Source organism: Barbus barbus (assembly GCF_936440315.1).
Source record: "Barbus barbus genome assembly, chromosome: 19".
Taxonomy (NCBI): domain Eukaryota; kingdom Metazoa; phylum Chordata; class Actinopteri; order Cypriniformes; family Cyprinidae; genus Barbus; species Barbus barbus.
The window spans coordinates 8,779,597-8,795,809 of NC_136747.1; the positions used below are offsets into that span (position 1 = coordinate 8,779,597).

The 16,213-nt window shown below is 37.4% G+C and overlaps 1 protein-coding gene across 1 annotated transcript in view; it reads right to left on the reverse strand.

Annotated features, from left to right (window-relative positions):
- LOC306884875 (adenylate cyclase type 2-like) overlaps positions 1 to 16,213 on the reverse strand; it is a 69,545-nt gene that overhangs the window by 12,228 nt on the left and 41,104 nt on the right. Inside the window, exons 6-15 of the mRNA XM_079441103.1 lie at positions 12,059 to 12,170; positions 11,754 to 11,881; positions 9,440 to 9,598; positions 8,981 to 9,113; positions 7,573 to 7,749; positions 7,398 to 7,441; positions 7,166 to 7,246; positions 6,608 to 6,677; positions 6,337 to 6,434; positions 2,906 to 2,990 (exon numbers count right to left, since the gene is read on the reverse strand). Of these exons, the coding sequence (XP_079297229.1) occupies positions 2,906 to 2,990; positions 6,337 to 6,434; positions 6,608 to 6,677; positions 7,166 to 7,246; positions 7,398 to 7,441; positions 7,573 to 7,749; positions 8,981 to 9,113; positions 9,440 to 9,598; positions 11,754 to 11,881; positions 12,059 to 12,170 (1,087 nt within the window). The remainder of the gene's footprint in view (positions 1 to 2,905; positions 2,991 to 6,336; positions 6,435 to 6,607; positions 6,678 to 7,165; positions 7,247 to 7,397; positions 7,442 to 7,572; positions 7,750 to 8,980; positions 9,114 to 9,439; positions 9,599 to 11,753; positions 11,882 to 12,058; positions 12,171 to 16,213) is intronic.

The following is a 16,213-nucleotide window of genomic DNA, read 5'->3' on the forward strand; positions in this document are numbered from 1 at the left end:
CAACTGGGCGATAGTCATTCAGGCAAGAGGGTTTATTGTTCTTTGGCACAGGGATAATAATGGATTTTTTGAATGAAGTGGGAACCACGGAGGTAGCAAGGGACTCATTAAAGATAGACGTGAACAAACCAGCGAGCTGATCAGCGCAGGACCTCAGAACACGGCCGGTTATCCCATCAGGTACGGCTGCTTTCCTGATGTTCACTCTCTTTAGCGCCCTCCGAACCTCATCCTCCGACACGGTGATTACAGGATCATCGCTGCTCTGCCTGCTGCTTCCTGACGCGCTGGTCGGCAGAGACGCGCCGCCGCCGTTGCCATCGAAGCGGCCGTAGAAGATGTTTAACTCGTCGGCCAGCAACGGATCTGCTCTCACCTCCGCGGAGGATTCGTTTCCGAAGACACAGATGGTCCTCAGTCCCTGCCACATACGTCGAGAGTCGTTGAGCTGGAAATGAGACTCAATTCTCTCTCTGTATCTGTGTTTGGCGGCTCTTACTGCGCGTCGGAGAGCATAGCACGATGCTTTGTACTCGCTCGTATTCCCAGACAGAAGAGCCTCATTGTAAGCGGCAGTGCGTGTGTTAACCGCGGCACGGATTGTTCTGTCCACCCACGGTTTCTGATTGGAGAATGTCCTTATCGTTATTGTTTCTGTAGCTTGCTCGGTTAGCGTGTTTACAAAGCTTAATGCTACATCCGTGAACTCGCTGACGTCAGAAGAACTCGCCTGGAACATGTCCTCAAGCTACACTCAAGCTACCTTCTGAAACAAAGCTGGTACAGTTTTCCTCCCCCTGTAGAGTCTGACCCTCCTTGGACCCCAAAAGTGATTTCTTTGGCTGAAACATCTTTTCCCATTGTTTGTGTTTTCAATTATTTTCAATAAGATTATCATTTAGCATAGTAGCTTAGCATACCACTATTTACCGGCAACTGATTTTCGAGGCTTTTGAAAGAGAAGTGAAGGGACCAATGTGGCTGTTTTGCACAGAGAAAACGGGGTGAGTAAATAGTGACAGAATTTTCATTTTTGAATGAACTATCCATTCAATCAAAATTTAAACTGAATGAAAAAAGATCAAACCCCTGCCTGAGTTTCAAAAACATTTTTAACTGAAATAGGACTTTGTGGCCTTGAAGAAACTGAGATGTGTTTGTAAAACTCACCTTGTACTGATTGCGGTACTAATGTAATGTTTGTAGAGGCCGTGTTACCTTTAGTGACTAATCACACGTTAGTTACATCAACTATACAAAAAATAGCTTTCAATATTTAAACTCAGCACTTCTACTGGATAACCTCAACCCCTCTTTTATATTTGTAAATCTGTGGGCCGAATGTGTACTCTAACATCAGATAAATGCGAAACAAATCTGAGAAAGCCTCTTAACTAAATTCCATAGAGCTCCAGGCACTTATGAATTTGACAGTTGTCTGTGAAACCAAAAGAGAGTCCTACCATAAAAGAAACTCAAAATGTGAGTGCCAGAGCTTTATAAAAATTGCCCTCACACCCGCAATCCCCAAACCCATGAGTTTACTGCATGAAAAAGAGACAACAAACAGCCCAGTAAAAAGTATTATCACTCAAGCTACTTTTCTTTTGACACAAAAACAGAAAAAAGGTTTTTGGACTAACGCAATGTCACCATTCGGTGTGGCCTATTTTTTTTTATCATCATGAATTCTGAATCTTCATCTGAAACTGTTTGGTTAATTAATGGACAAATCAAGTCGAGCTGGTTGGTGGGTGAACGGCATAAAAACTCTTCAAGTTCTTTGGAAGGTCATGTCTTCTAAAAATTGATGCCTCAATATACAGAAAAACAGGTTACGTTGATTATAGTAGGAATTCCATTGAGTGCATGAGGTTCAATCTGTCAAGGTCACCCCCCTAACCCCAAAGATTATATTTTACATACAGAAATTGAAGCCTATTTTTAAAACGAATAATTATAGCATTGTGACGTTTTTGCATTATGACCCCAAATTCTAATGAGAATTTTTCTCAGTGGTTTTCAGCATTCTCAAAGGTCATACTCAATAGAGTCTTGGTACTGAAATACAGTAATATTATAATACAAGGTTTTTGCAGTTTAAAAGAAAAATAAATGTAAATAAAAATGAATGCAGTACAACAAATACTAACATGATGCACACTGCTGTTCAAAAAAAGTTTGGGGATGGTAAGATTTTTTACATGTTTTTGAAAGAGGTCTCTTATGCTCTCTAAGGCTGCATTTATTTGAATTATGAAGTAAAATTATATCTCTTTTTTTTAAAAAGTCTTACTGAACAGTAGTGTATAAATAAAATTTAAATGTTACAATACAGTAAACAAACAGGCTTAATTTTCTTCTGAATTTGGGGTGGAATATGACCAGAACATGTTCTTTCAGATTTCCAGATTTTCCACGAGTGAATCAACTGGCCTTTGAATATTGAATAAGCCATTTCGCTCTAAGCTTTCATAATATATTAAGAAGGAAAGAGCAGGAGAAAAAAATAGAGAGACATACAGCTGACATTTACTTAAGCCATTTATGTTCGACAGGTCCAAAGTAGCTGTTAATTTGATTATAGACGACGCTCTCTAAGAGCAGAGAAAAAGTGTTGTTCCTCGGGTTAAAACAATAAAATTTCAATCTTATTTTGATATGGTGTTTTTTCCTCCCTGTATGGCATTTTCTCTAACAAGATGAGGGTCTCAAATGTGCAGAAACCTCAATTTATTAAATGGCATTTCAGTACACAGTTATTTTCTCCATGGAAAATGGAAAAATATGTAACGTCAACATCTGACTAGACTGCACAGACAAGCCAACCTGCCTCATTAACTGACAATTCACTCTAAAAGAAATCTACTTCATATTTATTTCTACAAGTGCGAGCACCACTTACTAGTATGTGACCAGCAAAACAAATGGCGAGGATCAAGGCGAGCAGCAGGAAGGCCATTCCGAATGAAACTCCAAGGACGGTGGTTCTGTGAGAGACAAAATCATCAGAGATACTCCAAAGCTTATGTATTCATCATCTGTGTATGCCTGCTATAGTTTGCATCTCACATGAACATCCAATCTTAGCATAGCACTACTATGCCATTGTTACTCTGTTTTGTGTCATTGCAAGGTGATTGCTACTTGCTCCAGGTCAAAATAGCCCACAAATCCAGCATCTAGACATTTTGCTCTTAAGATACATTCCACATCAGTGTTATTTTTGTATCATTTATATACTACTATATTACTTATTAATATTTTCATGTTTATATTTTCAGTTTTCACTCTATAATTAGTGTAAGTTTTAGTAAATTTATGGGTTTTTTTTATTTGGCTTTACATAGTTAAAAAAATATATTTAGCGATATAGTTTTTTGTTTGTAATTTTAGTAATTCAGCCTAAAATTATTTCGTATTTGTCTATTTACACTAAGTGCAAATAGTCCGCCTTGTTTGCAAAGGCTATTTACACTAACTTCACCCACCAACTTGTTGTAGGGTTAGTCAACAGTACAAAAGACGTAGCGCAGACTTTTTTTTGACGCTGTCATGAATCTGGTCTATGAACTTCAGTTAACTCACCACCAGAGGTCACTCGCTCACCACATGGACTCTTGCACCACACTTACTGTTGCACGCCACCTCAGACTACAATTCCCATCATCCATTGCACTCATGACACACACAGCTGATTGCACTGATCACACACCCTACATAAACCATGGACTTCCTCTTCCTCTCTGCCGAGTATTGTATAGCGTATATCACTCTCCTAGCAATAGCTACTCTACGGAGCCCACTTAGTTGTCATAGTCTTGCCTTGTCTTGTGTGTTTTCTAGTGTTTTGATTCTTGCCCATGTTTCCTGGATTAACCCTTTGCCTTGCCTTTTCGGACTCTGTTTGCACCTCTCTTTGACTACTGCTCGTGTACCTGGATTATCTCTCTGCCTTGGCCTGTTGGATATTGTTCGCCGATCATCGACCGACGCTTGCCCTAGGATTACTCTTTGTCTTGCCTTGATGTTCCTGTTTGCCATTGCATGAACCTTGCTTGTTTTGTGACCTCGCCTTTGAATAAAGCCTTGCAAATGGATCCGCACGTCTCACATCTTGTTCGCCCCGTTACAGTCAACCCGAGTTCGAATCCACCTTTGGCTGAATTCGTTCTTGTCCTTTTTCACATTTCATATCACATCGGAAAGGCGTTTATTTTCATAAAAAATTAAGGAAAATAAACAAAAAAGTTGATAATGAAGTATTGGGTAGGGTTAGGGTAGGTGTAGGGAGGGCTTTATTATCCCAATAAGTCAGCACTCAATACATTATTATTGCATACTGTTTTATAATGTATTACAATACTGAGGTGCAGATATTTGCAACACAGGCTCACTGGAAATACGCGCCTCTACCTACGTTTCTGCAAAACACAAAAAAGGACTTACACATACGAATTGCTGCAGTTTCCAGTTGAAATAAACACTAGAGGCAGTAAAACTTCCACAACTTTTATTCCTTTTCGCACAAAGTATGATTTGCAGGGCCACAGTCTTGATTAATAAAGCCTCATTTTTGCATAATTACTTGAGGAATGTTATGTTATGAATTCAAAACAATTTTAACATGTTGCGACATTTGAAAACCTCTTTATTTGAAGGTTAGTGTCACATATCCAGCTTCATATGCATGCGTTTTCTTGGTAGCTCACGCGATACAGTGTTGCACTTCAGCGATGAAGAGCTCTGATACGAACCCCGTGAAACTACGGTTCAACAAAAAAGCTCAGTTCCGCATAAGGAAGTTAAAATAGCACGGCTGCATCAACAAATGCATTTTTATATCACTGTTGCATTTATTAACACTATCGGGTAGGTTTAGGGTTGGGTTTGGAGTAGGGGATATTTCCAACACGATAGAGCATTAACTTTTAGCGACACTCCTCAGATATTTGAATTTATGAACCACCGCAATACGTACCTCAAGCAACGTAATACGAACACAGCAATACATACCTATATCAACGTAACAAAAACCTGCCAGGGTCATGTATTACATGTATACTAAGTGAAAATAGCAGCATTTTTTGTGATTATGCTATTTATACTAAGTGCAAATAGCAGGATTTTCTGCTATTTTTACTACTTATTGCAAATATTGGCAAATCTGGTCCTCAGTATTGTAGTACGTTATAAAACAGTATGCAATAATAACTTATTGAGTGTAAATTTTATTTTAATTCAAATTATTAAATGGATGCCACCTTATTGGGACAATAAAGCCCTCCCTACACCTACCCTAACCGTTACTTTATTTTCAACTTTTTGATTATGTCCTTAATTTTTATTGAAAATAAAAGCTTTTCTGGTGTGATTTGAAATTTGAAAAGGGAGAATTTTTTTTGCCAAAAGGCAGATTCGAACCCGGGTAGATGGCGACAAAATGAGCACAATACACATTTTACCATCTTCTCCACTAGAGCTGATGATTGTCAACTTTTGACTGACTGTCTTTTGTAATGTTGACTAGCCCAATCACACGTTAGTGGGCGGAGTTAGTGTAAATAGCCTTTGCAAACAAGGTGGGCTATTTGCACTTAGTGTAAATAGACACTCCGATTTTATTTTAGCTTTCCAGCAAAACAATTTTCAATAGTTTTAATTTTAGTTAACAGATGCCTTCTTCAGTCTAGATCTCTGGGATTGTTCACCGGTTTAATTGTCCAATAGAAGAAAACTATTCTGATTGCTTAGAATAACAAAAAAACATCTATTTTAATCAAGATTCAAGGTAACATTCACATAGAACAAATAGAGAATGTAAATAAACCCAAGCAAGCATCACATATTTTAATGGCTTTTTGAATATAGGAACAAAAGTGTTTAGTTCTAGTCTTTGTGGTGCCATATCTCACTATACATCTGATATAAAATCAATGTCAGGAAGTGAGAACTCAGCTTGAGAGAAAGCGCTGTGCTCTCGGCTCTTGTGAATGTGTTCTCGGTCAACATGAGCAGTAAATTAGGGTGACGTCTTGCATAGATTTTTCTGTCTGACTTCATACAAAAAGGGAGACATCATTTCCAAATTAGATTGGCCTCTTATTCAAAAAAAAAAAAAATCTATAACTGTCTGCTCAGGGCTGTCTTTTTCAGGCAGGCATTGACATTTCCATCATCCCGGTCTTAATCGTTGCACTCATTTTCTCTCAATTGTGTAGAAATGTTGTAACATTATTATGCGTCACTTGATCTAAGTGCTGTGGGAGACAGCGGTGTAATTGGATCGCAAACAGCAATGAGATACTTGGAAGATGTGGTGGAGATGGCACTTACTTTGGCAAGACTAAGACCTGCACTATGAAGATGCAGAAGAAAATGAGACAAGCACAGGTGACGTAGTACTTGAAGGCCGGCAGAGTTGTGGCTCTGTACTGTTAGAAGAAAAAAAATTAAAAAAAATTAATATTTCGGTTTTCTATACATTTGTTTTTCGGATGCAGATATCTCTTTACAGTGAATCCATTCATTGTATTTGCCAAGTATTTGCCATTCAATGACATATCTAACATATAAAGTGACATATGACATATAAAGTGAAATGTACCTCTTTTTCGAGTGTCTTATTATGAAAGAACAGAGATATCCTCTGAATGTCCTCCGACTTCAGCCACTGTCTGGTGGAAAGAAAGCATAAATAAAGTAATTAGTAACAATGACAATCACTATTATAATAGCTTGTTGGGGTGACACTGATGCAGGAAATGCTCTTAAAGTGAGACGAACTGTCAAATGTAGTGTTGTATTTTTCTATTTAATATAAATATATATATATTTTTTATGTAATTATTTGTTTTTATTTTACTAAATATATTTTAAATGAAAATTAAATAAAGATAATATACAAATGAAAATAAAATAAAAATGAAAAATATAAAATAAAAAATATTTAATAAATATTTTACTATATACAATATATATATATATATATATATATATTTAACATTTTTCAAAATGAAAAAACTTTCTATTTTTTTGCTGATTTAAATAAGATTTTGAATCCCATTGTGAGGTCAGACTTCACTTCATTCTTGTTACATTCAGCTATTTAGCAATTCATGAGTTACTCCATATGCATAAGATGCAAAGCATTATGGATGCTTACTTCTGTGAGTTAATGCCATCAATAGTGCGAATGATTCTTTCGTTCAACTCCTCTTCAAATCGCTTTTTCTGTGATTTTGTTCTGAAAGGGAAGAAAAAAGAGGGAGAGAGACTTTAAACAACCATGGAAATGAAAATGAGGTCAGTGTGAACGTTCTAAAAGGTTATTCACTTGAATTTAGATTTTTGCTTTTTTTATGTTATATAAAGCAATAAACAGTCAAAAAACAAACCTTTCAGACCTTTGCTGAAAGTTGCACTGCCCTAAGGGCACATCCTGTAAGAAAAAAATGGACAAATGTAATTAACAGAGCACTATTAAGTGCTTCAAGTACAAACTAGTCACGATGACAGTAATCACCATTAGAATGACTGTATTTTTGCGTGTGTGTGCTCAGGTTGACTCACATGTGTGTTGATCTTGCCGTTCTCGTTGGTCATGCTGTCTCGATGGTGGAGGTTAGCAAACGGCTTGGCCGCTCCCCAGGACTCAAGGTACTGCGCCATACGGACAGACGCCCTCATCTTGGCCCCATCCAGAGTGGGACGAAGCCGAGCAGGTAGTGGGGGACTCCGTTTTTCTGCCTAAGCATGAAGTACAAACCCAGCATGAAGTACGAGTCTAAATGGATATACCAGCAAAGAAATCCAAAAAATCCAACAAGAATATGTACTGAAGTGGTGGGTCACAGATGTGTTTTATAATACATTTTTATTAATTACGTGATCTGATACTGATATGCAAGATAGTTCTGTGTACTTTGGGATCCTAAACTATTTTGGTACTGTGTCAAGTCACTACTTGATGTCCAATATAATATCTGGGTCCTGAAGTAAAAACCACTTCCAAAGCCACTGGCGTACAGGACTGGATTTCTATCATGATTTTAGAAGAGTCGTTAGACAGTCGTTCATTAGAATAAAACAAAAAATCCAAATTGGCATTAACTGAACAACAGGGTGATAAAAGTAAGAGAACAACTAAACAAACAAGCAAAAGCCCTCTAAACTCAAATGCAGTCATCATAATGGCAGTGTGGACGGAGTGGGTGTGCAGTGGGCTGTTATGATAAGAGGGCCGAAAGGCTCAAACTGAACAGAAATAAATGTTTGAGTCTCTTATGAGAAAAATTTGCTGCTTTTGTTACCTCGGGCAAAGCAAATGCATTGTTGAAAAGTAAATAAGGCACCGGGTAAATAAAAGAATAGGCGTTGTTATTTGAATATATGGTGCCAGGCATTACGATATCTGTGGGCTGAAAAGCCCACACACATCTGAATGGACGGATGTTCAGGAATCTTCTGGATCTTGAAGCCCATTTCCTTGAACTTGTGTTTTCATAAACACTCTCCCCAGGGTTGTCAAATATGACCACAAAGTCACGTTTGTGTAACCACACAGTCTAAATAGTGTAATTATGCTAATTAGCGCTGAAGGTGAATTGAATGCAATGCTAATTTGAAAAGCTCAAGTTGCATAAGGAGACGCATTATGATATGATTTATGAACTATCATACAGCAGATGTTGGTTTAAGTATGATTAATACTTTAGTTTAACAAATTTTCTGGGTAATAAACCAATATTTTTTTTATTTATAATTATGTTGTTTAAAAAAATAGTACTTTAAATACTTTAAAAAATACTTTTATTGTTTCCACAATAATTATTATAATAGCTGATTTTTGTTATGAACTCCTAACATGATTTGGGCCAGTATGAAACCTCCAGCAAACACAAAGTAACACTGTTTTCTTCAGAAAATGTACATTTCTAGTTATTTATAAACGTGAAAGCTGGACTGCGTCATTTTTTACCTTCGGGTTGATGACTAGGTACGTGATGATGCCGTTCTCTTTCAGGTAAGAATCTCTGCTTTGTCCGTTGCCTGGCTCGACTTGATACGCTCCTTTCAAATGTTCCAGTGTCACAGAAGAGATGTGAACCCGTCTGGAGAGGAGCACACAACTATTACAGGCTGGCGAATGAAAGAACACTTCACAAAAACAGGTGCATTATGTGAGTATTTCACAAATGTTCCAATGCCCACAGAGACAATAGAGTCGAGATATGAAGAATGAATGTAGTGCTTTGTGTTTCTGTTATTTTTTGGGTTATTCAGTGAACACTCATTAGTAGCACAAAAGCACATTCACTGTGCTCTCAACAGAGCATTTCTATTAACATCAAGAACCCTCCATAATCATAATAGCACTTGTGGCAAATATGTGAAAATCATGAAATGGGGAAAAACAAAAGTCATATGCAGATTTTACCCAGGTACACCCCCCGCCTCCATGTGATTGGCCAGGGTCACATCATGTGACCAAACATCATACTGCCATTTCTGGAGGCCAATCACACCGCAAAGAACATTCCCAGAGTGCACTCCAACACGCATGTTAATGTCAACTCCGGTAGCATCTCTCACCTTCCTGAAATAACAAGACAAGTTTGCTCATTGTTTACTATCTTATACATTTTAAAATAATAATAAAAAACATCACATTGTTTGCCACAATAGTGTAATTTAATCTATATTCATGTAATTCAAATATGTATTTATGTAACTCATTTTGATAAATTTAATAAATTAATCAGCATATTATTATTTAATCAGCATGTAATTAATTCCAAATGCATTTTAATCAATTGTCAGAATTAAAATATATAAAGCTATTCTTAAAAGTATATAGAAATATATTTAAAAAACATTTTTTATTACAAAGTTTTGAAAGACATGTATGTGAATGCACAATTAATATTTGTCTACTAAACTAATTTTAAACAAACCTTTAGATTGAAAGTTTTTTTTTAAATCATAAGAAACAAGTTTGGATACTCTTGATGGACTTTATACAACTATTGTATGTAAATAAGGCAACTTCCAGTGTCATGACATATATTTATTTTACAGCATGTTCACACTTCAGGCCCCCCCCTCCGTCCTTTGAAATGACTGAAACAGCACCATATTTCACTGACATTACTCGGCTTAACACCAGAAATAATTATAGCAAAGTAAATATCAGAAGGTGCCAGGATTGCAGCGGTACGTGTTGGTTTATGAGGGAGTGTGTCTGGTGCCTGTGTATATATTAATTAAGCACACAGAACGCATCATCTTGTGTTTCAGATAAGCCAGTTTGAATGTTACCATGTCCCTGCTGCACAAAACAGTCTAGACCAGCACGATTTTTTATGCAGGATGGATTAAGCTAGTTTGGTGCTATTCAAGTTTTTGGACCACAATTAGATTGCTTAACTAAAAAAAAAAAACACAAAAAACATGGGTGCTTTCTCAAACAAAACAAAAATCAGCCACTGGTGCTCCCTCAAAAAAATAAAAAAAAAATAAAATAAAAAATACATCCACTGGTGCTCCCTCAAAACAAAAAACTAAACAAAAACATCCAGTGGTGCTCCCTCAAAACAAAAAACTAAACAAAAACATCCACTGGTGCTCCCTCAAAACAAAAAACTAAACAAAAACATCCACTGGTGCTCCCTCAAAACAAAAAACTAAAAAAAAACATCCACTGGTGCTCCCTCAAAACAAAAAACTAAACAAAAACATCCACTGGTGCTCCCTCAAAACAAAAAACTAAACAAAAACATCCACTGGTGCTCCCTCAAAACAAAATAAAACAAAAGAAATCCAAACGAAACAAAGAACAAAACAAAACCAGCCACTGGTGCAACAACAACAAAAACAAAACAAATGGCACCCCTGAAGGTGTGTTTGTTTCTCTGACAGATCATTTCAGGGTACCTGTCACACACCATTCTTATTTCTAGGAGCCCCTCAGACTGAGCTATGTCATGTTGGAAAATACACTGGAGGGTTCTCAATTACCCCCTAAAATGGATTTGTGTGTGTGTGAAAGAAAAAGTTTGCAGTAGCATAACGGAAAGCAAATGTGTGGCAGAAGAGTGGAAGAATGAAGAATGGGTGAGGAATCGTGAAAGGGATTGGAAAAAGGGGCTGCACTTTGAGATGGAGAAAGAGACGAAAAGAAGAATGTGTGGGTTTCAACAATGTCACACATCTGAGCCTCTTGAGTATGAGGGTTATTTCAGCCTCAGAGAGTAGTGCTTGAAAAGACAGACACCAGGGGAAAAAAGGACACAGAAATGGTCTTTTATAGATGATGAAAGGGTGTAATGTGACAAACAGCTCATGTGTAGTGGTTTTAGGACTTTGAAGCAGATATAACTCTAGGGGTCTTTTTGTTCTAATGAAGAAACGGAAAATGGATAATGTACAATCAGCTGGTCATTATCTCAAAATAAATCCTGATAGGCACTGGCTTATGGGACGCCCAGCAGGTGTTCCGCAGGCTGGCAACCTCAGGCAACCGTACAGCATTGTATGCTAATTATATTTAGGTTAAATTTGCCTATTGAGACTGAATTTTACACCGTGTTTGCACAGACATTTAAACTAGCACAGCTATGTAGGAAATGGAAATTTCCAGTGACAAAGGTCAATTATACAGTTTGGTGGTTATTATGCAAACATATTTTAGTGCAGATTGCTGTGATGGACCAATTATAATCCAGTTTGAGAAAGAGAGCGTGCTCTTTTACTTGATGGCCTCACACATGTCCAGCCCCATCTTCACACAGTCATTGGCGTGATCAGGCAGAGGGTCCGGCAGCCCTGACACACAGTAATAGCAGTCGCCCAGGATCTTGATCCGCATGCAGTCATTATCCTGCATCAAACAAACCATCAAGACAGCAGGTGTTGTAGACATTATATTCTATACAGGAAAAAATATATTATCATGTCAATGTATCATCATATCAATGTGAAACTATGTCATTATTAGGAGAGACTGGGTCTAGTTGTCACACGGGCTATATCTCATGCCTGTTAGGACATATGATACCTTGGCTATCTGGTCAAATTTGCCGAAGAGCTCATTGAGCATGTAGACCAGTTCTCCAGGCGAACAGTCACTGGCCAGACGTGTGAATCCAACAATGTCTGCATACAGAATACTGTGGAAAATATTAAAATGTTCAAGAAAAGGAGAGTTATGCAAACTGGTTATTTGCACACCTTGCAAATAATTATTTTCTGATGTAGCATCTGCTTATGATCCTTGATGGTCATTGGGACTTTATATCTTAAGAGACCCTTTTTAGCCTTTGAATTTGCATATAATTCACAGACCTGGCCCCACATTCGACCTTTATATGGGTGCTAAATTGCCAATGGTTGCCCCCACTGTCTAAAAGAAGTTAGACAGACAGATCTGTTCTCTCCATGGGACTTCAAACACATTTCAGAGAACTAAATGACCCTCAATACCAGACACCAGCGGCCTGGCTGACCAGTGGACTACCTCAACGAGTACAACACACAACACACAAGCATAGAGACATTTCCTTTATTTAGACCATAATTAATCAGTTACAAAGGTATCTGGTATAGGCACGTGTTGTTTGTATGTTTCCTTATTATATTAGCCTAGTGACCACTCGTTATTTGTATTAGTAAGCTCTAAATACTCATATTCAGGTGTATGAATGTATCTCTGGTTTAATATCTGCTAGATGTCTCTTTCTTGATATCAAAATGATCTGCTCTTTATTTCTCAAACAATGATGTACACTGTGACCTCGTGACATGCTTCATACTATTCTTACGGTACCGTGGGAATAATTACACCGATCAAGTAGAACAGTTATAAAACATGCAAATGAGGTGTCAAGACAAATAAACACTTTCCCGCTGAAACTATGTGCCTTGTTATTGGTCAAACTGACCAAAAATGGGTGTAACAGGGTCAGATAAAACTTCTCCCACACCCAAAAGGCGAGTTCTTCTCTTTACCTTCGGTGCCCTAGAGACACACATCACCGTGGAAACCTTGAGACTCCCCTTTCGGGGGGAGTCCGAGCTTCTGGCAGTTTTGAGTTCAGTAATGTAGGTGGGGGGAGTGAATGTCCAGCGCTCTCTCCACCCTCAATACCACGACTGAGGTGCCTTTGAGTAAGGCACCGAACCCCAACTGCTCCCCGGGCGCCGCAGCATAAATGGCTGCCCACTGCTCTGTGTGTGTGTTCACTGCTGTGTGTGGGATGGGATAAATGCAGAGCACAAATTCCGAGTATGGGTCACCATACTTGGTTGTATGTCACTTCACTTTCACTTTCACAAACCAGTGCAAGTAACCGCTTGTTAACTATTTAGATGCGCTTCTAGGCTTTGACCACTTTTGATTAAGGTGATGTAATTCTTTGATGGTTCTAACAGGTTGTGTTTAGCTGATGTGCAAATCCTGCCATTATACTCTCTCTCTTGCGCGCGAGTGCTCTCTCTCTCTCTCTCCATGCCTTCCTTCCGTTGGCATCTATGTTTAATGTGTGTATGTTTGTGTTTAGTTCAATGTTGCATGTTCCCCTGTAGTGTAGTTTAATAAACATCCATATGTATTCACACTTGGTTGTCTGTTTCTGCAGCTCACAGAAACGAGGTCACTTTAACGTTCCGGTTTTGTTACATGCTAATGAGCGATGTATTAATTAGGAAATTATTTTTCGTGACCAGAGAAGTAAGTTTCCTTAGAGTCAATAGATGATTGAAACTGTCCGTACTGCGGACGAACAAATCATTTTATTGTAATAATGATGCTACAGTTAATTCCTGAAGATGAATATATAATTGATAACAACCCGTTATGATAAATTATGTTCATCTCACTTTGAGCTAATTTGCTACACTGAATAAGCATTTTTCTTGTTTTCCAGTATTGAAACATCCTTAAAAACACAGCCGTGCTGATATTTAGACCAACAGCATGATTTTGTGATACTGCACTTACACTACAGTTCAACAAACTAAAAATGTAGTTGCATTTTAGTATAATATTGAGAGTTATTTTGTCTATTTTTTCGCAGCCAAAAGAAACAGTTCTAAACAAAGTCACAGGAGAATCAGCTCTTGCATCTCCAAGCAACACTCAGTAGTGATGTTATAGTAGTGGTGTTATTGACTTGAGTGAAAGATGCAATAACTCACAATCACTTCTTTAGCTCCTGAATGAATCTATGTTTTTGAACGAATTGGATGAGTAAATGATTCAACGACTCACTCATAGGAGAAACTTGTTTAGTTTCTCAATAATTCTGTGTTTTTTAATAAAATGGATAAGTAAATTATTCAACGGCTCACTCATAAAGAGAGTAACTTGTTTTATTTATGAATAAATCTGTGTTTTTCCAACACATTCTCACTCCGAACTCGCTTGGTCATGACCCTTTAGCGTCACTTTTTCACCCCTTTAAAGTAATATTTCGACGTGCAGGGTACTCTGTTGCTTTAAAATAAGAAACTTTGCGCAGTCTGTGCACAAATCCAAAAATTGCTGCCAGAAGAACCGTAACAGAGCGGGATTATTTTCATGATTAAAACCTTATGTTTTATTCTATTCTTCACTTAAAGATACTGTATGGTTTCAGAAGACTCTGAATGCAACACAACTTGTTTGTGATACTCATACTGCTTTTTTGGTCAGTTTTTGCAATAAATAGCTGTGACTGTACTTTTATTTGCCTGTTACGTGTTTTATATTTTTGAGAAATGGGTAGGTTTAGGGTAGAGGTGGGGCTAGGAGCTCAAAAATATCTATGAAACTATAAATGCTTATAAAATGATTTCTATTTTTACGAATACATGCAAAGAATTAAATGTGTCTTGATATGACACATAAGGCATACAATTGAAAGCAACAGAGTACCTTGCACATGGAAAAGTGATGCAAAGATGGTACCTTATTTGTTCAAAAGTGATGCCAAGGGGTCCTGAACATGTGACAAGATGGGAGAGAAAACGTGTTGGCTTTTCAATGAATTGCTGAGTGACTTAATCAATGACTCATTCATAAAAATGAGTAACTTGTTTCATTCCTGAATAAATGTGTGTTTGTCAATGAATTGGATGGGTGAATAATTCAATAATTCACTCACAAAAAGAGTAACTTATTTCGCTCCAGAATGAATCTGTGTTTTTCAATGAATGGATCAGTGAATGATTCAATAACTCACTCACAAATAGAGTAACTTATTTCGCTCCAGAATGAATCTGTGTTTTTCAATGAATGGATCAGTGAATGATTCAATAACTCACTCACAAATAGAGTAACTTATTTTGCTTCTAAATGAATCTGTGTTTTTCAATGAATGGATCAGTGAATGATTCAATAACTCACTCACAAATAGAGTAACTTATTTTGCTTCTAAATGAATCTGTGTTTTTCAACGAACTGGTTCAACTAAATGATTCAATGTCAAAGTCATTTACTTGTTGCCACCTACAGGTGTATCAATGTAAAATGCAGAAAGAGTCACTAAAATCCCCACCACTAACAGACTGGCTGTCTGTTTGGAACAAACACAGACAGAGTGATACAAACTCTTAAAAGTGCTGTTGGACTGTATATCAGTGCTCTTGGAATGCTGCTCAGCCGATCAAATTTGAGGATCAGAACTGTTGAATAAATAAACATATTTTCTATGGAAATTGACATTATGCCACAAATGCTATCCAACTTAACTTTTACTGAACCTGAAACGCTCCTCTAATACTGCCAATATCCTTCAGTAACATTAATGCCATGAGTGCACGGCCTGCCCTGGAAGATCCTCTGTGAAATCCATCGTGAATTAGAGATACAGAACATTATGTAGATGCCAAGAAAACATTCTTTGCTTTTTCACACTGAGAATGAGCAAAGCAACATTCAACCTCAGATCAAAAGGATATTGAAGTAGAAAGCAATATTGCTTCCAAAAAAGAAAACTACTTGTCCTTCAATGCAATGAACAAAATTTAATTTGTGTTTTGATGACGAGCCTCTTCAACAGTTTGCCTATTTAGCTGAAGATTGTATTTGTTTTTACTTTTTAATAGAAGCATACAAAGGTGTCTAGGCACTTTTAAAAGAGAGCTACTTATATCTAGGTTGATGAATTGCTTGTTTTTTGTGTGCAGACTGAAGCAGACTGAACTGCAGCTGGTCAAGCCAGCTGCAGTTCAG